At 47.9% G+C, this 21,302-nt stretch overlaps 1 protein-coding gene across 1 annotated transcript in view; it reads right to left on the reverse strand.

Moving 5' to 3' along the window:
- Positions 1-530: 530 nt before the first annotated feature.
- sulf2a (sulfatase 2a) overlaps positions 531-21,302 on the reverse strand; it is a 30,063-nt gene continuing 9,291 nt past the window's right edge. Inside the window, exons 3-22 of the mRNA XM_034532964.1 lie at positions 10,314-10,586; positions 9,274-9,513; positions 9,037-9,188; positions 8,533-8,702; positions 6,886-7,036; positions 6,493-6,668; positions 6,215-6,343; positions 5,945-6,001; positions 5,691-5,814; positions 4,923-5,136; positions 4,233-4,491; positions 4,025-4,121; positions 3,818-3,912; positions 3,678-3,737; positions 3,424-3,590; positions 3,120-3,262; positions 2,880-2,988; positions 2,764-2,797; positions 2,234-2,287; positions 531-1,866 (exon numbers count right to left, since the gene is read on the reverse strand). Of these exons, the coding sequence (XP_034388855.1) occupies positions 1,836-1,866; positions 2,234-2,287; positions 2,764-2,797; positions 2,880-2,988; positions 3,120-3,262; positions 3,424-3,590; positions 3,678-3,737; positions 3,818-3,912; positions 4,025-4,121; positions 4,233-4,491; positions 4,923-5,136; positions 5,691-5,814; positions 5,945-6,001; positions 6,215-6,343; positions 6,493-6,668; positions 6,886-7,036; positions 8,533-8,702; positions 9,037-9,188; positions 9,274-9,513; positions 10,314-10,515 (2,664 nt within the window). The 5' untranslated portion in view covers positions 10,516-10,586 and the 3' untranslated portion in view covers positions 531-1,835. The remainder of the gene's footprint in view (positions 1,867-2,233; positions 2,288-2,763; positions 2,798-2,879; positions 2,989-3,119; positions 3,263-3,423; positions 3,591-3,677; positions 3,738-3,817; positions 3,913-4,024; positions 4,122-4,232; positions 4,492-4,922; positions 5,137-5,690; positions 5,815-5,944; positions 6,002-6,214; positions 6,344-6,492; positions 6,669-6,885; positions 7,037-8,532; positions 8,703-9,036; positions 9,189-9,273; positions 9,514-10,313; positions 10,587-21,302) is intronic.

A 21,302-nucleotide genomic window follows, 5' to 3' on the forward strand; every position in this document is an offset into this window, starting at 1 on the left:
TAACTATCTCAGAATTATGATTTAACTAACTATAATTATGATTTAACTATCTCATAATGATGAGATACTATTTCATTTACTATCTCGACATTATGAGATAGTTAAGTCATAATTAGATAGTATCTCAGAATTATGACTTAATCTTAAATCTTAATTTCATCACAGTGGCAGAAATGGGCTTCCATGGGATCGTTTTATGTAAAATATCAATATATACTCTCTGAAGAAGTACCGTAACGTGATACGTTTTGTTTGTTGGATCCATATTTGAATAGCATATGCAAATCGTTGTACAACGTATTCTCCTGTATGCAGTGAGCCATAAGCAGCCTGTCGGCCTGGTTCAGCCCGTGGACAAGCAGACGGAGACACCTGCTGGACAGGAACACACACCACCGGGCAATCCCACAATAAAAGTTGTCTCGCGTTAATGGTCAAACAACACTTTATTCACAACTACTACCAGCGCTCAGGTCTATGGAGATATTGGCTAAAAAAAATAAAAAATAATCAAAATAATAATCAAAGAAGCTAAGAAAGGCAGGTAGTTAAAATTCACATCAATAAGTATTACACTGTTGTTCTCTGGCACAGAGTAAACTATACAGCCATCAGACGTACGCGGCGCTTCTCTTCACAGTGAACCCTTTAAGTGCTTTTCCGATGTAAATAAGGAAAGGACAGACATACACGTTCTGGCCAATGGCATTTCTCAAGCTACATTTCTCCCTACAAGTCTTGTCAACCCATATCATACAAGGAGGTCGGCCTCTTCAGTATTATAAAAAATATTGTAAACATTTATATTAATTGCACAACATACATTCAAATACATACTGTACTGTACAGCAAGATTTTCCTTCTTTATTGTTATCCTTTAGCACCATGTATAGCAAGCTGAACAAACAATTATGGTGGCACTGACAACACAAAGGAGCAAAAGGGCATTCACTAATGATGCATCCTGCCAGAGGTCAAATATTCTGGAGGGTTTTTGGACTGTACCATCGTGAGATGGTGACGACTGTATGCCTGTTCAGAGTGTGGCTGACACCGGATGGGGGTCGGGTGAAGGCAGGCAAACAGCTCGTCGCCCTCGCACCTCACGGCTTCGAGGGAAGACGACGCTTCATAAAAGGACATTCATCGGCGTTAAGATCAACTATAATACAAAAGATTATGGCGGAGAGTCCTGTCCGGTCATTCAAAAGTCCGTACCACTTTTCCACGTGTGGAGACCGTACAAGTCGATTGGTGGAGACACGTCGGTGCGGAAAAAAAGAAAGAAAATACGTCTCGTTGTTACTCCAAGCGTTAGTGATTTAGCTGATCAGCACGTGCCACGGAGACATCACGAGGCCATGACGTCGTCGAGTAGCAGCAGAGTCGACACGTGACTCATCACGTTTTTACGCCCATGAAAAAGAAAGCCGATTAAAGCCGATATATATATATTATGTACAAGCAGTACTGTTAGACAGAATGGCTCGTGGACATCAAACGGTGCCACCGGATTCACAGCATCCTGTTGATGTTAATGGTACTGACGGCTGAGGGGGAACAGAAGATGAAAAGACATGTGTGCAAAAGGTAGAAGTGACAGATGGGAGAGTCTTTCAGCTTCCTCTCAAGTCTCAGCGTCTCCTTTGCCCGGTTTAGAGTTACGAAGAGCAGCGCTCTCTTTAAAAATGAAACCCCCAGATTAGGGTGAAGTAGTATCTCAGGTTATGGTCCATCGAAGTGTGATCAAGGTCCTCGGGGGTTTTGCCTCCAACCCTCCTTCTCCTTCCTTTCGCTGGAGAAGGCCGATGTGGCGGGTTGAGGGATGCGGGTGGTTACCCGACCCACCCTTCCCAAATCTGCCCTCTGTGCGGAGGAAACCAAATGCAGTGAGTTAAATGTGCCTCCATGAGGCATTCACTGGAAACCAGCTGTGATCTGGTCCTACCGTCACCGCCGGGAAAAGTAAGACATGACAATAACGGGACTGAGAACACAACACAACGAGACGACGTCACAACCGGCATTGCTTCGTTGAATTTGACTCGAGTGAGGGAGGGAATGAAAAAGAAAATGGCACTCTGCAATGCAGGAAGAAAAAAAACGAGGATTACTGTAAGTAAAGGAGTACATAATCACAGTAACTAGGGGGAGAGGGGAGCATGCGGCCGGTGGGCGACAGAACTGAAGCTTGGCTGACTACAAAGGAACAGATGGGTCATGACAAACTCACAGCGATTTGGAGGAAGGCTTCTTCACTTTTGGCCTCTTTCGACGATGAACTGGCCTGAAGCATGCACAGCACGTATACACGCGCAGGGCAAATGCACGTGCATGGAGACAAACACACAGGTATACACACACACACACACAGGTTCACACACATACATGTATGCACGTAGAAACACACACACACACACAGGCAGGCACACATACACCCCCATACGCACAGCAGAGACAGGCAATTAGGCTTCATTACAAGAAGGGAACAGCAGAAGCTGAAAAGCAGGCTGGCGCATTGGCCCCTCTTCTGCATGCTAAACAGGCTTTGATGGCAACCAGCTTGAAGAGGTTCAAATTCATCTTATTTTTTTGACTCCCCTATCGATGACTTGCAGTGAGAATAAACATAACCAAAGCTACACTTGGGAGGCTGTAACCTCCCAGAGCTACAACTCATGTATTCCATCTGCAGTGTTTGTAATAGTGATCAACTGTGGGGGGGGGGGGGGGGGGGGGGGAGGGGGGGGGTTTAAGAAATACCTGTATTCGCTGAAATAGTTTCGCTCCTTTCCTCCTGAAAAGAAGTAGAGGTAAGATAAGTCTTCGTCAGAAACACTAAGAGCCCTCCTGTTGGCCCCGAGAGGCTTCCTACTCACCCTTCTCCGGGTTGCACTGCTTATGCCCCTTGCAGCCCCGTAATTCCATGAGCTGTTGATGCATTGCATTCAGAGCGTTGCGGTCGAGGGTGCTTACAGCATTTATCAGCTACGGGAACAACGAGGACACAATGTCAGCGAGTGCTTTGGAAAATCTCTTTTTACAGTTGTTATTGGTCAAGTTATTATTTCCTTATCTGCCATGTGCAGTAGGGCAGTGTGCCTGTACGCGTGACGTACCTGGTATGGGTCAGTGTTGAGGTCAAAATACTCCAGGAAGCCGGTAGCAAATTCACAAAACAGGAAGTTGTGTGTGTCATTGATGGTCCTGAGGCACCAATAGGTGTTGTTGTTGGCACTGGTGCATGCACAGAATGGGCCCACTGAGGGAGGGAGGGGGGGGGGGGGGCGGGGAGAGTGGAAAACGAGAGGTATCACAATAGCGTCCAAAAATATGTTTCGCAATACCTGCTTTGGAAAACATTTAAAAGTCCCACGACAGTATTCTATAAATCTCTTTAGACAGCCGTATGTTATTCCTTACTCGTCCAGAAGGGGGCGGTTTGCCAGTGATGGTTGTCATGGGTGAAACAAGTGAGGCCGGGCATGCTGCAAGTGTCGTTGTTTTGGAGCCTCTTGAGGAATTTACGTAGCTTCTTCTTGCGCTTCTGCTCCTTCTGCAGCCACAGATTCTTTTGCTTGGATGGCATCCTGACGAGACCCAAACTAATTAAATACAGAGAGGCTGCGAGAGCAAAAATGCCAAAAAAATGATTGTCAAACAATGTAAATCCTTACCTGGCGGAGTGCATGCGCCCCGCGTTGAGCCTGAACGTCTCTTTATTCTTGAGGACGTAACTGTAAAGACACAGAAACAACGGTCACATGAAGTGATGTTAGAGCCTCGCGCAGGTCGACTGCTTTGGACACGTCCTCACCTGGGTGTGGTGCACTGACAATCCTCTGGCCGCACCTTTTTCAGGTGACCTTTGACATCACGCAGGTTCTTGATTTTGGTCTGCAAGGTTTCAATCTAAACACAGTGGAAACAAGCACGCGGCCGGGCAACACCCATTACATACCACAACGCTATACTGACAACCTGTGAACTGGGTTTAATGGGTTGTTTCACAATGGAGCAGTACCTCGTGCTCAATGTGCAGTTTGTGGTCTTTCCATGCTTGAAGAGACTTGTAGAGGCCCCCGTCACATTTCACCGTGTCGTTCATAAGAATGGAGCACCTGCGGGGTAAAAAACAACATAATAGCACCACTAAGTGATTTCCTAATGGTTTTTCGTCCATCACCAGAAAGATGACACGGTAATGCAGACACATGGACTCCATATAGCACCTGTAGGTGACTTTCAGAGCAGCGGGTTGTGTGGGTTTACTGCTGGCGGTGGGTTTGGCGGTGACTCCCATGCCACTGAACTCATCATCGTCCTCCTCGTTCCCCTCTCCTCTCCTCCGGTCTTTAGCCCTGCTGCTGTTCCTGGAGCCCCGGGGCCGGTAGCCCCCCTCCAGGTCTACGGCGTACAGGTCACCGTCCAGCTCAAACGACACCGAGCGGGCCCAGCGCTTCCTAGAGGCGGTCTTCTTGGATTTCATCGCTGAATAGGACGAGACAGAGGGACCTGAGAAAGTTCAAAAGCAGAAGATCAAGATCTATGACGCTGTAGACGAGTGAAGACCAGCATATTACAAACAAAAATATGCACGATATGAGAATACGGCTCCATGCGCTTGGTGTCATATTCCAGGTATAAGTTACAATCTTCTGCAATTGTTTCTTTCAAGGCGATTAAAGGCTCACTTGTCCACTCTAGTCCACCACTTGATGGCAGCACAGACACATGCTCCTCATCTCATGAATACTTCAAAGGATGGATTTTAGCTTGAGATTAATGGCCCAGTTTGGCGAAGGCTTTGTAGGCGACCGCGAGGACATTTCAAAGCAAAGCACACGTGTCTTTTCTGAGCAGAATCAGATGTATTAATAACCACCCAGAACAATGGCGCATGAGTGACAAGAGGAACTTACTCTTCTTGGTGAGCAGCCTCTTCCTCTTCAGGAAGGATGTTTTGAAGCCCACGTCGTCGCAGTTGCAGCTGTCGGAGTCCGAAGTGGGAGGCAGCTGGACGTGGGAGGCGCCGCCGGCCATCAGAGCCTGCATACGTGGGGCATAGAGACTGGCCATGCCCTTGCACTTATACAGCCTCAGCTTGCCAGTCGGGTCCTCGACACACTGCCACTTCTGAAACAAGGCAGGGGGAAGGTTCGTGACATTGGGTCTTTAGGCTTTTACTACATCATCATGTTTGATGCGTAGAAACCAATTGACACAAATTGTTCTTTATGGGTTTGTGCTCGACGGACTCCGAATGGTGCTCTGAAAAGCCCATAAAAAATAACCTTTCAGTCTTCTAATTTAGCTTTAGATTCTTTACACACGTACACTTTTAATAGCAATTGATTAAATGTAAAGGTTTTGTGCACCGTCAATAATAATGTCCAGAAGCAAACACAGACACTCACAATTTCCCGGCGTACACAAAGTCCCTTCAGGTCTCAATTACAAGTTAATAAACATATTTCAGCCACTTATTACACACACACACACACACACACACATGCATCTTGATGGAGAGACTTTTAAGTCAAATTGAACCCTGAGAGTACAATGCCTGCATATTATTCTCAGTAAATTGTCAAACAGATTGCAAATTATCACCCTGCATGAGCTACACCTCATGTTGTTCCCCTGAAACTTTAATAACCTCTCTCTCTGAGCTCCTGCAGGTCAGGTACCTGTCCTGGCTGCTGGCAGGAGGTCTGGTACTCTGCTTTCTGGCACAAGTCCATCACCCTCTGGTATTTTGGCAGGAAGTTCTCCTCCTGGGCCATTTCCTCTCCTCTCTTGTGCGGAGGCTTCCTGAAAGAACAGGAAGACAGAAGCATTTCATTTGTTTTCCAACCGACCAAAGACAAGGAGTCTGATGTCACCAGCAGACAATGCCTTGACTGAGAACATGTGCATCAAAAGGTCAATCAATAAAACATACCCTCTCTCCACCAGGAAAGAATCTCTCCATGTTTTACCCTTCCTGTTCAACTGGAACCTGGAAAAGGATTTTAAAAAGAAGAAGAAAAAAGAAAACTCCCGTTACAGCACTCTGGGATATTTGCACTGAACAAAACTCGCTCTCCGTTTTTTCAAATGCCATCCTCGTGTTGTTTGCATTGGAAAAGAAAAGCAAAGCGGTGCTACACGTTTATGTTTGGATGAGAAGAAAAACACATCACAAATGCCCCGTCTCAAAATGTCTGCTCACCTATTGACTGGCCGCTCTGTGTCCAGCAGCTTGAGGATGGATTTGCCGTCCATTTCTGCAGGAATATCAACACCGGCCATGTCCAGCAGAGTCGGCGCCAAGTCGACGTTTAACACTATATGGGGATTACTGCAAGCGGGGCGAGAAGGAGAGGATGCTTTTAATTGGGATTTGGTAGAAAAACCGCATCACAACATCAATAATCTCCCACATGTAAGATTGTAAAACAACAATAATATTGAATGAATAACAGAAACGTAGCCGCCTGTGTCACTCACATGGCACCTTGCTCCACATTAGGTCCTCGTACAAAGAAGGGCACTCGGATATCAAACTCATAAGGCATGGACTTGCCCTTGACCAGACCGAACTGCCCGATGTGGTAGCCGTGGTCGGAGGTGTAAATGAGGTAGGTGTTGTCGAGTTCCCCCGTCTCCACCAACATGTTGTAGAGCTACGGAGGAGGACGGGATTCATTGAATTAAAAAGTGATACTTCACGTTTGATAGCTCAAGTCTCCTGTGCACGTTTCAAGGGGAAAGGGATTGAACAATTTAGTGTCGGTGAATATGTTATGCAGTCCCTCTCAGAGGAGTCACAGATCTCACGGGACTTGAGAGGGAATGTGTGCGTGTGTGTGTTCAAGTGTCCGTGTGTGTGTGTCTCTCTACCTTCTCCACGCTGTCGTCCACAGACAGCAGCGTCTGCATCCTCCGGCGCTGCAGCATGTTGGTGAACTGCATGTGGACGGGCTTCATCGCGCCCGTGTAGCGGAGGATCCAGTGCTTGTCCATGTTTGGGGCGTGGTTGTAGCTGGGAGTTCTGAAAGAGGCGGAAAAAACAACAAACTAAACCACCAAAAAAACACAAACAATGTGGTCTACTTAACATTTCATTTTTGTACAAATATCCGCGCACACATTTGTATGAATTTAAAAAAAAAAATGTTTGCACCTCCACACATCTGATTTTCATATTCTATAGCTGTAAATTGGGTTATTGAAAATGTACCCGTGTGTGCAGAGTTGCATTGTGCAATCACAGCAACATCCTCCTATTCTTTTCTTTCTAAAGTTTATGCAACGCTAAACTGGACGTTACATAAACCATGCACGCTGCCAAGCAGTGCAATTGATAGGACTGAACACAGTGAGCACAGTTTGATCAATAATTAACTCCGAGCCATATGGAACTTTAATTATTTGAGAATAAACACTGCTGAATAGCTAATGGGAAACCCGAGAAGGGAATATATTTAACATTTAAAGCTAAATCGATTTGATTTTTAAGAAATGCTAATGTCCCACAGCCGGGTCCAAAGTGGAAACTCTAATTTAGTGTGAAGATGTGTAGGTGAGGAGAAGCTTTATGACTAGAGGAGCGCAGGACTTTTAGAGCCTCTCTCTCTTAATTTGTGTGATAAGGATGGAGGGAGATGGAGGCAGAAAAATAGCCACAGAAGCGCTCTCAGTAAACATCACACGAGGGAGAGCAAATTTATGGAGAAAGAGCAATTAAAAGTTTTGTGCAAAGACACTGGGGCTGCATTTACAGAATAGTCTGTGTGCAAAGCCTGCGTGGCACAGGTTAATGGTGCTGGAGGGATTAGACAGAGCAGGGGAACGTGTCGGAGTCGGAAGGAGGGGCAGAAACGGCAGTCTAATTACTGGCCCTGGATCTGTCTCTGGAGGCCAATATCAGGCCTGCCATGAGCCAGCAGCACAACAGCAGGAGGGTCAGGAAGACAAAGGTTGAAGCGCGTGAGCATGTGTGCGCGCGCGCGTGTGTGTGTGTGTGTGTGTATGTGTGTGTCTCTGGGATCATTTTTCTATACATTAAACAGGCATCATTCATGCCTTTCTTTGATCACAGCTGACAAAATGGTACAAATTAGCCGGGCCTATTACAGTGGTGGCACTAATGTGAACAACGCGTGAGCCAAATACGCTGGAGCGAAACGCCGGCTGTGCGTGGAGCGGGCTCGGCTGCCAAGAGCGCACTGCAGACAGAGGAAGATGAGATCCGAGCGGAGATTATGGAATCTGTGTCATTCTGGGTCGAACGAAGAGGGAGCCAGAGCGCGCGGATGACTCATGCGCAAGCAAATAGCTGTGCATGTGAAATTGTGAGGAGAAACAAATACAAACGGCACCCTTTGTGTTTGTCTAACATGAACCAAATCAGTACAAATGAAATGGACAAAGCTGGTTGAAGAGTACCCCCCGAAACCTGCAACGGTGTGTGTGGAGGGGGGTGGGGGTGGGGGGGGGGGAGGGGTGGGGGGGGCACGTTTTTAAAGCACGCAGTCGCTTCCTTACATGTGCTGCGATGCGTTGAGGAAGGCCGTGCTGTACTGCGGGGCGGAGTCCTCCGGGCCGTGCGGCGCCACGTGGCTCAGGACCATCATGACGGGGCGGTGAGGGTACATCCTCTTCGACATGCGGAAGTAGTTGGTGCTGTCGTTGGTAATGACGTCTGTCAGGTAGTCCTGCGGAGCGAGCAGACATTGTCCATCAGGCGGTGAGCGACAGAGTGAGTGAACGAGCCTGCGGGCGCCCATCACTCACCTGGGGTGCGTCAGAAAAAGACTCCCAAGCTCGACTACTAGTATATGAAAACAATGACAATAACGCATCTAAAAAAACGGCCCACGATGGACTTAATATGCTTTTTGCAAAGACAAAGCATGTTTAAATACTGGTCACGCATTTTAGTTCTAAACTATGCATTAATTACACACGTTTACCCTGGAGATTACTACATCTCTCAAAGCAATCCAAAAGTACTTAGTGGTAAATCTCTCAGGTGGAGCGTTTGCGTACCTTTGAGTAGACGCCGCTGTGCTTCTCTCGCACGCCGTTCCTGCAGAGGGTGTAGTTGTAGAAGCGAGAGTTCTTCACCAGCGCTACCCACTCCTTCCAGCCAGGGGGCACATAGGAGCCGTTGTACTCGTTCAGATATTTTCCAAAGAAGGCTGAGCGAGGAAGAGTGTGTTAAACGTTGTTGAATCCACTCGGAACCTTCACAGGTCAGACTTGGGGGGGGGGGGGGGGGCTCACCTGTCCTGTAGCCAGAGTTGTTGAGATGCACGGCGAAGGTGTGCGGCTCGTGGTGGGCCTGCCACGAGGGCGAGGAGCAGTTCTCGTTGTTTGTGTAGGTGTGGTGGTTGTGCACGTATTTGCCCGTCAGGATGGAGGAGCGCGACGGGCAGCACATGGGCGTGGTGGAGAAGGCGTTGGAGAAATGGGTGCCGCCCTTCTCCATGATTTGCCGAGTTTTGTTCATGGCCTGCATTGAGCCTGGGGGTGGAAGAGAGAGAGAGAGAGAGAGAGAGAGAGAGAGAGAGAGAGAGAGAGAGAGAGAGAGAGAGAGAAGGCAGGGGGGGAAGCAGAGGTTGTAAAAAGGGAGAGGAGATTCAAAGGCCAGGGGGGGGGGGACACACAGGGGGGATATAAAACGGTTGGAGAAGAGGGGAAAAAAAGAGAGAACAGTGAGTAAAAAATATAAATATAGGGCACGAGGTGTAAAGCTAAAACCATTATGGACATGGTATGAAAAAAGGTGTGGGGGGGGGGGGGGGGGGGGACTAAATGAGGAAGTACATCTTTGTGGTAAAGTGTAACCCATTTGGATTCCTGTGTACTAAAAAGCTTTTCAGGCTGATGGTGATTGTTTGGGAAAACAGATGCTTGACCATAAATTCCTGCTTTTCAATGAGAGTCTTCTCACTGGCGATCACAGGAGGACAAAAGATGTCACAGAGGCCATTATGCCGCCACTCCGGTCCAATACGCCGCGAAAAGGACTTAAGCGGGAAGGGAGATGGCCAGGATTTGGCACCCGGACAATGGAAGCCATAGGCCACCCTCATTTCATGCCAGCATTGGAGGACTTGGCAAAAGGGAGCACATGACTTTGAGTGGGCCAGTTGTTGTGATGCCAAGAGGCAGCATTAGGCTGACTTTCCCCTCGCCGCTGCTGTTGGATCCGCATGGAGAGAGTGCCCGTACCCGTGGGACGTGGACATGAAGCGAACAGAGAGCGAGACAGCTGCACTAACGCACGGGAAAAAAGGCTTGATGGAGGGAAGCGTTCTCACCCAGTTCTATGTCCTGATCGTCGGTGAGGATGAGGATGATGTTGGGCCGGATGTTGCGGAAGTGGCGGTCCCTCTGCAGGCGCGACTTCTGCCGATAACCGGACAGGTAGCCGGAGCCATTGGCCGCGGGAAGGATCCCCACCAGGACGAGGAGGACGAGGAGAAGAAGAGGGAGATGGGCGGAGAGCCCCCGGCACGCCATCACGCTAGCCTGCAGGTCACCTCCTCAGTCCCTCGTTTCCCACCCAGGAGTCTGCAGCACCCTCACTCCACCTGAGACACAGAGAGGGAGAGACTGATAAGAATAAAGCTGCACACACACACACACACACACACACACACACACGCACGCACGCACACACACACACACACACACACAGACTCAGACACACCAAAACATAGTGAAAAATAGCAGATGCAAGCCTTGGACAGCCATTACAGGGTGCTCTCCCGTACAAATGCACCCGTCTGGGCTGAGCTCAGCTCGTTAATCAATCATTAATGATGCATTAGAGTGGTGTCATTGGCTGGTAGTAATGCTCTCTGGTGATGAGCACGTGGCTGCCAGGCCAGGGCTAATGGGCCCGGGCACCGGGCCAGCTCTGGATTCACCTCCCCCCGGAGAGGGTTAGGTTGGATACGAGGGGTGGGGAGGGGGGCAGAGGTGAAGGAGAGAGACAGAGGAGGAGGGGAGGACAGGAGGAAAATGAAGACAGGGGTCAATGAGCAGAGTGAAGAGTCCAGCTCTAAAGATTAGAAAGCGCTGACTTCGAATTATGCCGACGACGCACACACAGTGTGAAGTGTGTGTGGGAAAAGAAAAGCAGGTACTATGAATGTGGCAATATCACAAAGGACAATAAAAAGACAAACTGCCTCCAGATGTGCGGAAAATTGCAAATTCTGCTCGCCGTGCGGAAGTTTAACACAACAATTAGAGTCAAGTATTGTGTTAAATAGAGCTTTTTCATAATTAATCTCTACATGCAGTTTACAAAGATTACACTACAATCCTATTAGTTCTCTAATAGCTCGTCCTCATTAACAGTACACCCCCTCTGAGTTTACCATGGCAACGGTTGTAGCAGGAGCCCCTGACGATCCGAACAAATGACTGTCGGGTTTATAGCTAACAAAGCAATAAAAGCAAGAGCATTGTTGCGTTTTTTAGATTTATTCTGTTCGTGAACTGCATATTAAATCTCAACAGATGAAACAAGAACCTGTCTTAAAAAGTGGTGTAATTTAAATTAAATATTAAATATTAGAATGCAGATTGATGAATTGACTTTGAAATAAAAGTAGGCGAAATAAAAAAAAATGAAATCCTTTTATTTCACTGAGCTGGTTATTTGTCACACATTTATTATGCAATGAATATTAGATGCTAAAGACCAGAGCTGAGCCCATTTCATCATGACACATAATCAGAGCAGCGATATGCCTCAGTGGCCATGTTCATAAACACCGTTTACAAGCAGCAAGGTGGGGGTTTGAGCATCCGTGTGTGTGTGTGTGTGTGTGTGTGAGTCCATGAGGAGTACGCAGCCAGAGGATGAGGACAATGAAGACAACACAACGGGAACCTCTCTCTGCTCACCGACCACCCGCCCGGCGAGCGGTCTGACATGGGGATAGGCTGGAAGAAATGAACGGACGGACGGACACACACACACACACACGTCTGGACGGACACGTGCACAACTGACGCGTTTATCGAAAAAAAGACCCAAATGGTTAAATCCATGAAACATTTGAGGGGAGCGATGAAGAGACGTCGCTCCTCAATCCAAAGCTGCTTCTCAGATGGAGCTCGTTAATGTCGTCCGTTTCGCCCACACGTGTCCTCTGTCCTCCTCCACGAAAACGCACACATGCAAATACACACCAGGTGCATGTGAATACGTCTGTACTCACTCACACACACACACACACACACACACACACACACACACTTGTCTGTATAACAGCAGCTGTGTTTGCTCTTCCTACTCCCAGGGCACGCGGTTCTTCCCCAGAGGTAACGCATGAGCTCTGACCCGAGTCGCGGTTTGATATCGTCCTTGCTCTTTTCTGGGGCTCTCTTCCTGCCTGCATCCCCCTTTTTTTCCCACATTGCTGGCGTGGGATGAAAACAAGACGCAAGCAAGGATAAAAAAGAAGAAACGTGGTGAAGGAACAACACACATTTAACGAGCTCTGTCTGCATCCCCAAAATGGATTCCAGGACATCTGCCGTGAGTAAAGAATAGTCCTCTGCCATTGGCTCCTCTTTTAGAGTGGTGCGTGGTGTGGGAGGTACAGTATTTTACCTTTGATGGTTGTTTATCTGTCCAAAAAAGCTGATGTGAGCAAAAAGCTGTCGGGGAAGAAAACCAAATATAGATCTGATTTACAAGAAAACATCCAGCTCGATCTCACCCGCTGACCTATCTATCGCTAAGTATGTAAATGCCGTGGATATTTTACTCCCATGAGGCCTCCTCCTTCCCCCTGATACGCAGGACTAATTGGATTTTCTGGGCTTTTATCATCTCTATCTGACAACACGCAGTCCTTTCTTTCCAGTTTGCCCCCCCCCCCCCCCCTCTTTTATCTCCCCGTATTGTTTATCTCTCCGGGTGGCAGATGCTACATGAAACCACGAGCAGAGAGATTAATAAAAAGGAAAACCGTAACGTCCAAACAGACCGAAGCAATTACGCCGCGAAGATGTGTGGAGGAGCAGAGATGGACAACCATCCAGCCGAGCTGTTCCATGTTGTTTCTGTAAACTGGGATGGTTCAGAGCTCTTCCCACATCAGCTCTTTACGACAATGCTGATTCAGCCCGATAAACACGGAATGAAAGAGGATTATTACATTTTTTTTGCCATTTAGACAGAAGCACAAGACAACACCAGTAAATATAACTCTCAGCAAAACTCATTAAAGGCTGCGGGGCTCGGAGAGGAAGGGCCGGGGAGTAAGCTGGCAGAATATGAGATCACAGGGAATAAGCTTCTAAAAAGCATGTTGTGGGAACGAGGATCATCTCAGGTTATACTAATGCCGAGTGATGCCTGGAAGCCAGAACAGAGGAGGAAAGTTTTGCTCTTCAGTCATTTGCTTGTAAAGAGGCTCTAAGAGACGGCAGCGCTGCATCATGGGATAAAAACTTAATGCCGTCCATCTCTTATTGAAACGACTTGAATTATAAATGCCGTGGCAACAGAGCCGGCCATGTAAGATGGGGGAAAGAGTGTGTGTGTGTGTGTGTGTGTGTGTGCGTGGCAGGGGGGGTGATGAAAACAGACACCATACCGACAGACAGATACGTTACACTGCCCAACAACAACAACAACAACACACACACACACACACACACACACACACACACCTGCTCTTCAAATAGCAAAGTTCAAGTGAGGCGGGCGAGGAAGCCGGTTGATAAATCTCCCAAATACTTTGCAGAGGCGTTAATGTACTTCCCCCCTATAAAGAAAACACCTTGGGCATCTGAAACAGGCATAAAGTTTGATTCATCCAATCTGAAGCTCCCTGAGACGGCACCAAACACAGAATATGAGAAAACCGAGGAGAAAAGAAAAAAAAACTGACATTTATTACATATTGAAGGAGGACGAGTCATGGCGTACACTTGCAATTTAATGCATATGAAATATGGAGGAGAAGGCCCACGAGCGGGAAGCCAGACTCTTGGATTCTTGAACACTATAGTGTTCTGAGAGAGATGGAGAGAAAAAGAGAGGGGGAGAAAGGGAAAGAACCTCGAGGCATATAGTTTGGAGAGAACAAAGCCCTCACACTTCCATTGCAGATGGATTTTTTTTTTTTTTCCCCCAAACATGAAAACTAGATTCACAGAGCACGGCTTCCATATGAAACGGAGGTTAATAAAACAGAATACGGTAGCAGAGCGCCTCCGAAATCTTATCTGTGTCGTTCTCGAAGCAGGAAATTGCCGTCCAGTGTATTCTGGTGCTGGAAAACATAAAGGAAGTGGCCAGGAAAAACAGTTGCAATAGACACATCCCGTTCTGAATGTGGCCCGCCGCCGCCGCCGCACCAAGCCAAGCCCTTTGGTCATAATTGAGGCTGGCAGGGCTTTGCTAATGTGTGACTTTGTTCCCATTGGCCCGCCGAGCTCTGAACAGAATGTGCAAAATCTCCACGGACCCTTTACCAACAAAAGTTGGCATTCAGATGCAAATTCTGCAACGGCATGCATCTACGTGAGAGTAACTTTCTCTCAGAGAAGTCTGTGTGTGTGTGTGTGTGTGTGTGTGTGTCAGTGGAAGGAGGGATTTGCAATCCTCAATACAGTACGGAATGCTTTTTTCATGATAATAAGAAGCCGTGGTTTGTTGCCATCCTCCATCTGTCATTCTTTGCTTGCCAACATACATTAAATAAATACATTATTTTCTATCCGGCTCGTCCATCTCACATCCTTTGACCCGTATGAGCATTTAGATAGAGGTGTGGTCAAACATGGGTACACACCTGTGAACACAGCGTTGACATGTCACCAGCTTTTTAAATGGTTGATGGTGAACAGTTGCTTATTTAACGCAGAGCAACATGGACATTCATTGTGTGCTTCTGTCCAGCTGATCTCTCTTTTTCGCTATTTTTGGTCTCTTCCAGCTCCTAAGGGAAATATGTATTTATTGATGTATTTGTTTACAATGCACACCAATCAACAGTACAAGTGCAAGTGAGCCAGAGAGGCTAATTCATCGGCAGACCCCGGCAGCCTGACAACTTAGAGACGCAGTTAGCGGCCAGCTGGCGAACTGGACTGCATCTCTAAGTTGTTTGGTGCACAGCTGCCGGCTGCGTCTGGAAACGATGCGACGGCAATGAACGTTGCTGCAGAGCTTCGTCACGCCTCGGGGAGCTCGTCCATCACCACAAGCGATCCCTCGCTTAGTTCAACTTAACTTGGTTAAACTTGGGGGAGAGAGACTTCCATTATGGCTAAAGGGTGATGGGTAACTGTGAAGAAGCGGCAGCCAATGCCAGTCTCATCGCGACTATACACTAATATCTTATCATGAATGTTGGTTTGATGACATCTAAAACAATGTCAGCATTGTGCAGTCCATGGCTGATAACCCTGGAACCATATTCAAGAACTCTCCAACTTCTATTTGGTTTTAAATAGCGCATTCCTTTTGACAAATGTGTCTTTACTCTCTAATAACTAACTTTAATAGCTGAGGATGACGAGAGATAATGCGGAGGCTGATCCCATTCAGCGGGAAGATTTCATTTAGATTTCCCTGAGGTTCCCGATAAGCTCTGACATTTCAGATGGCAGTCAGAACCCGCACAGTCGTTGTATGTGTGAATACACAAAGAGCCTCTAAAAGGGAGACTTGTGCTGCGATGAGGAAAACACAAGTGGGACACGTTTCTTTATACGTTATATAAATATTGTAATATTTCTGTTAAAACTCTTTTTCTTGCTTACACAGACAGTGAAATATGAATGAGAGTCATTTTAGTACTTAACACATCATTAATCCTGCAGAGCGTCTGTTGCCCTGAAAAAGGGGTGAAGCTGTGATGTGTTCCGGCTGGACGCACAAACACACACACACACACACACACACACACACACACACACACACACACACACACACACACACACACACACACACACACACACACACAGAGAGTGAGAAACTTTACACACACATTCCATTTGTTCATATACATCTTCTTTTCCAGGAGTGGAAGAAGGGATGTTCCCGAGTATAATTACTTTATCTCCACTATATGACCAAAAGAACATGGACATTCCTATAATGGAGCTTTTTTTTTTAATGATGATTTGGGCAAGGCACCTAAAACTCCAAGCAAGTGAAATCTTAATGCTCCAGCATAAAGTTATATTTTATAGGCAGGTCCATGAAGAAATGGCACCGCACAGCCCTGATCTGTGAGCCGGGCCTCATCGCTACTCGTGGCTCAATGGGACTAAATACCTGTCGGCAGGTTCCAAAATGTCTGTTATAGCAGCTCATGGTTTTAGCACACAATTGAAATCTGTGGGTTGCAAATTATATTCACGAAGTAGTGAGTAAGTGGTAAGTTACACGGACATAATGTAATACACAAACCGACGCATAATAAATGCTGCAGCAGGAAACTTGTCCTCAGAAGTCACCTCCTGGTCACGCTACACTCTGGAAGACGCCTCGTGCCGGTAGCTCGAATCCACGCGAGGGAGAGAAATCATCTCGGCTCATCGCAACCACGACTCTATAATCCACAGGGCCCATTATCTTTGAAACGCGGCGGCGAGTGATGGGATGCCGGGTGAATAGTTTGGTGGAAAATTAGAGGGCGAGGAGGAGGAGGAGAGAGAGAGAGAGAGAGACATAAACAGAGAGTGCTAGACTGTATGATGGTGTCAGTTCAGACAATAGACCCAGTCATGATGTGTTCTCGCTAGAGAACAAAGAGCTCTGACAGACTCCCTGGTTCTGTTGACTATAAATGTACCACACACACACACACACACACACACACACACACACACACACACACACACACACACACACACACACACACACACACACACACACACACAGTGACTTCAAACATCTCTCTCCAACAAGGGGACGTAAAAGGAAGAGAATTAGCAGTTCGGCTAATTATCTTCAGAATCTGGAGGAAGCGAGCAGCATCGTTTTGTCGCATTGTTCTGAAACTGTTCGGCACCGACGGGCCCATCGCTGAAGCTACTGCTCGTCTTTCCGTCTCCTCCAGGTTCAACAGACTGAAACAGGGGAGGTGGTCTTCAACAATGAGCTGGGAATGCCGCAGCAACAACGTCGAGGAAAACCTGCCGCAGAGAGGATGTTTTTTGGTGACCGAATTCGTTCCCGTTCTCCTTTCATCCACGCACGTCCACTCCACTCTCGCTCCCACGTTACCAGCAGCAACAGAGTGGCATGTAGGGCTAGCGTGGTGGTCCGCAGGGTTTTTTTTTTATTTTTAAGGTGGGAGCGGGGGGGACTTCAGTCAGGGTCCTCGGCAGGGTCACGGCATTTACCCCTCCTCCTCCTCCTCCTCCTCCTCCTCCTCCTCCGCACCCCTTGCAGTACGCTCCACCAGAGCCCAAAGAGAACACGGAGGTGTTGGAGAAAACACAAACAGAGCTCCGATTGTCCCCGACTCGGGTTCAACCCCCCCGCAGCCCCACCTTCAGGGGTTTAAGACCGAGAGAATGAGCAACTGTCAATGGTGTTTTGTAAATACGTAGCTTTTTTTTTTTTTTCCTTCTTTTTTTTCCTCACTTCAGATGGGTTTATTCTGATGTCAGAGGGAAAAGGCGCCTGCTTGGCAGTCTGCGGGCGTCCTTGCCTTTTTTCCTGTCCCATTGAGGTCCGTTTGGGAAAGCCATTTGTGGCACGTCCGAGGGAAGCGGCACAATTGCCAGCTCCTTTTGAGACAGAGGTTGACAGCTGAAACAAGTGAGCAAGCTGGTGGACAGGGCGGCCCGCTGAGTGATGGCTGTTTCGTATTGGCACTTATTGACCAGAGGCAAAGCCCCCCTACAGTGTGTCACATCTCAGCTAAATGGATTACAGACAAATCCGCCGGGGCCGATTGTCCCACACACCCAACTCCCTCAGCGAGAGCTCAGTGACTTCTGCATGACGAGCTGCAGCTCCGATGATACGATCTGCTTAGAGCTGCATAATACAACAAAAAAAAAGAAATAGAAGCATAACGAGAGGAACATCATTGGGAGGCACGCCCGGGATATTTATCTGCTCGGGATAATGCAATTACCCCTATAGTTGGTGATAATTAGAACATGTTCCACAGGATTAATAGATTTTAAGCTGTCATTGGTTGTGGTCTAATCACAGGCCATCATCAAATTAGCACCTGCATTGGGGACTGATCCCAACGGCCCCGACTTAATGATGATTATAGACAATATCGGTTTCATCTTTCAGTAAACAAGCGCTGCCAAGCCCGCCGAATAAATCATTCAATACGCTGGCTGGAAGTTACGGTTCAGCTGCTGACGGCGTGGTCATCACTTCGATAAACTCAAAAAAGATTCTTTCACTCTCCTGATAAACAATAGCTCTCGACTACTCAAAGAGGTCCCGACGCAGCAGAGGTATGCGTCACCCTGGGGTGGGTGGGGGTCTGGGGACCATCTCCTCCGGCGTTAAGCATCCCCTTGGGGGTCGGAGAGGTGACGACCACTTCTTTATTTCTTCCCTCCGCCCATTCTCCGTCCTAACCCCTCCGCTGGCTGGCTTTCTCCCGGCCCTTTTGTCGGCGGATTACCGGGGGGGGGGGGTTTAGAGACGCACCGACTGATCCCTCCCTCCCCTATCGGAACCACACAAGGGGGTTAAGGCTGGAGCACAGAGGGGAGACCTCCACACAATGATCTGGATTACAGAGGCTTTCTATGTATGGCCACTTATATTACCCCCATTTGCTCTACTCAGAAATCACCACGGATCGCTATTCAGTTCTTGTGGTTTTCCCAGCAGGAATCTTGGGATACGTGCCAAAACCAAGAGAATATTTTTTTGGTAATTTGTAACAATGCATATAGAGCACATGGAGTGTGTGTGTGTGTGTGTGTGTGTTTTTCTGTCTTCTGGTCAGTTTAAACGGTCTTTGTAATCATCCATCTTTGTAGTCATCGACCAACGCAGAAAATACTTACAGCAAACAGACTCAGGTGACACCGCAGTGTAAGTGGACGCAGTCGACACACACACACACACATACCACATCACCCCTCCGTATTGCGAGAGAGCGCGGGCCGCCTCCTCCTCCACAGGTCGGCATCTATGCCTCGGCCCCTGGACAGCTGCCCAGACAGCCCATCTGTCTGTGCTGACCTGTGTTTGGGACCACGGGGGAGCCTAAGTGGTCCACGAAGGGGGTCTCTGGCATGTCGCCTGCCCCGGTAATGACAGCTAAGCTGCCAGCGGCCTGCCTAACAGCTCTGGAGGTCTCTCTCTGTGGTGCTACAGTATTGATATTGTATCGGGTTGCAAAGGGCTTTTAATGAGAGCTCAGATTGATCAGGCGGTAGTGGCTCTTATACTGCGGATGATGTTCATTGGCTGTCCCTGTAGACCCCCCCCCCCCCCCACCTGTGATCAGCATCCTTGAGTGAGGAGGGAGACGTACACAAAGTATACATAGTCACACACATGTAGAAATGTTAAAGGTGTCAGGAGGAATGTTAGTTGTAGTTGTAGGAGACATAACGTGGTCCTGCAGTCTGTTGGCAAGAGCTGAAACTAAAATGTGACTGTTAAGGGACTCGAACGGTCGCCTGCAGTCGTCAACTTTAAATATACTACTGGCAGTAAAGAACATCATTGAAAACTTGAAATTGAAAAAAAAGAAATCTGCTCTGTTTTGAGTTTGCATGACGATGCCGTAAGAAGTTGCCGTAATCTCAATAATAATTTTTTCCCAAACAGAATACTTTATCGGCGTTTACACAGAAAAAATAAGCACTCGAGGCATTTCCCTCAGTGAAGGGAACGGCTGAAATGACAACGAATCGCACACACACACACACACACACACAGCGGAGAGAAAGCCGAAGTGAGAGAAAAAAAGAGAGCGAGAGAGAGAGAGAGAGAGAGAGATGAGAGGAGAAAAAGATATCTGAACTACCTGCCTGTCACCCTCCATAATGATACTTCACCTCTGTGCACCTCCTCCTCTTCACCTGCCTCCACAGGCTCATGTGAAGGTCACAGGATTGGTCTGTGGGATTTGAATCTCCCATATTAGACCTCTATTAGGCTCCTGTCAGGCTGGCATTCAGCCGTCACAAGACCCCCCCCCCCCCCCCCCCAGGGATCTACAGCAGGGAGAGGTCTTGGATGGAGGTAGAAATGAAACCCCGCTCAGTACTCAGGGGAGAGAACATTGTGATTACTTTTTCCCGTGGCCTTTTTACTACTGGAGCGGGCCGAGAGACCATTCCCTCGACCGGCGCCGCCGATCCGTCACGGACGAAATGCGATGTGGGAAAAATAAATAAATAATCCAAAGTGCCGAATGCGCTGGATTTGCACGGGGTGGAAGTGGTACATGTTGTGATCAGGACCTCTTCGACATGTTCTCCACACGCACCCGAAGGCGACCTTCTTTCTCCTGCTCCCTTTTTATCAAAACGTGAATCAGCAGCGCTTTGACCCTTGTGTTGTAATTAGTGCGTCTCACTAATAGAGTCGTTACCGCGCCGACGGCCAGCTCTTTGACCCTCAATAGCCAGACCGCCCTAACCCTCAAACCTTTCCTATCACACCTTCCCATCAGCTCAGATGGAACATTAAGCGTCAGGCAGGACAGGATATATAGCCGGCTTGTCAATCGGGTGGGGGGTGGAGGAGGGGGGGGGAGGGGGGGGGATTAATAACCTTTTACCGCGGATCACAGGGAGTGAAAAAGGTCAATCAGATTCATGAGAGAAGCGTCACGGGTGAATGTCTGCACTCAATGAGCTCCAGGATCACTCTCCTGTGTGTGAAGTGTAGGAAAGCATTAAAATAAATGGGGAGCGCAGCCGATTCAAGACACATGTGAAATGGCCTGTAAATTCAAAAGGGTAAGCAGACAAGACAGGGGGGAAGATTTACGCACCCTCGGCCAATGGAGGAGAGAGGGTCACCCTTTTACTGCGGAAGAGATGCAATTAATTATGTCCACGTTGTCGTTAAGGGAGGGTGAGACACGACGAGCTAAAGATACGCCGCTGTCTCTAGATATCTCAACCGTCTCTCACAGGGTGGGCAGCTTGGTGCCATCCGGTGTTTGGAAAGCTCCTGTGGTGTTTGGAAAGGCTGTGAGTTAAAGCTAGAAGAAGAAGAAGGAGAAGAAGGAGGAGGAAGAAGAAGGAGGAGAAGGAGGAGAAGAATGAGAAGGAGGAGGAAGAAGAAGAAGAAGGAGAAAGAGGAGGAAGAAGAAGTA

Source organism: Cyclopterus lumpus, chromosome 5 (genome assembly GCF_009769545.1).
Source record: "Cyclopterus lumpus isolate fCycLum1 chromosome 5, fCycLum1.pri, whole genome shotgun sequence".
Classification (NCBI taxonomy): Eukaryota; Metazoa; Chordata; class Actinopteri; order Perciformes; family Cyclopteridae; genus Cyclopterus; species Cyclopterus lumpus.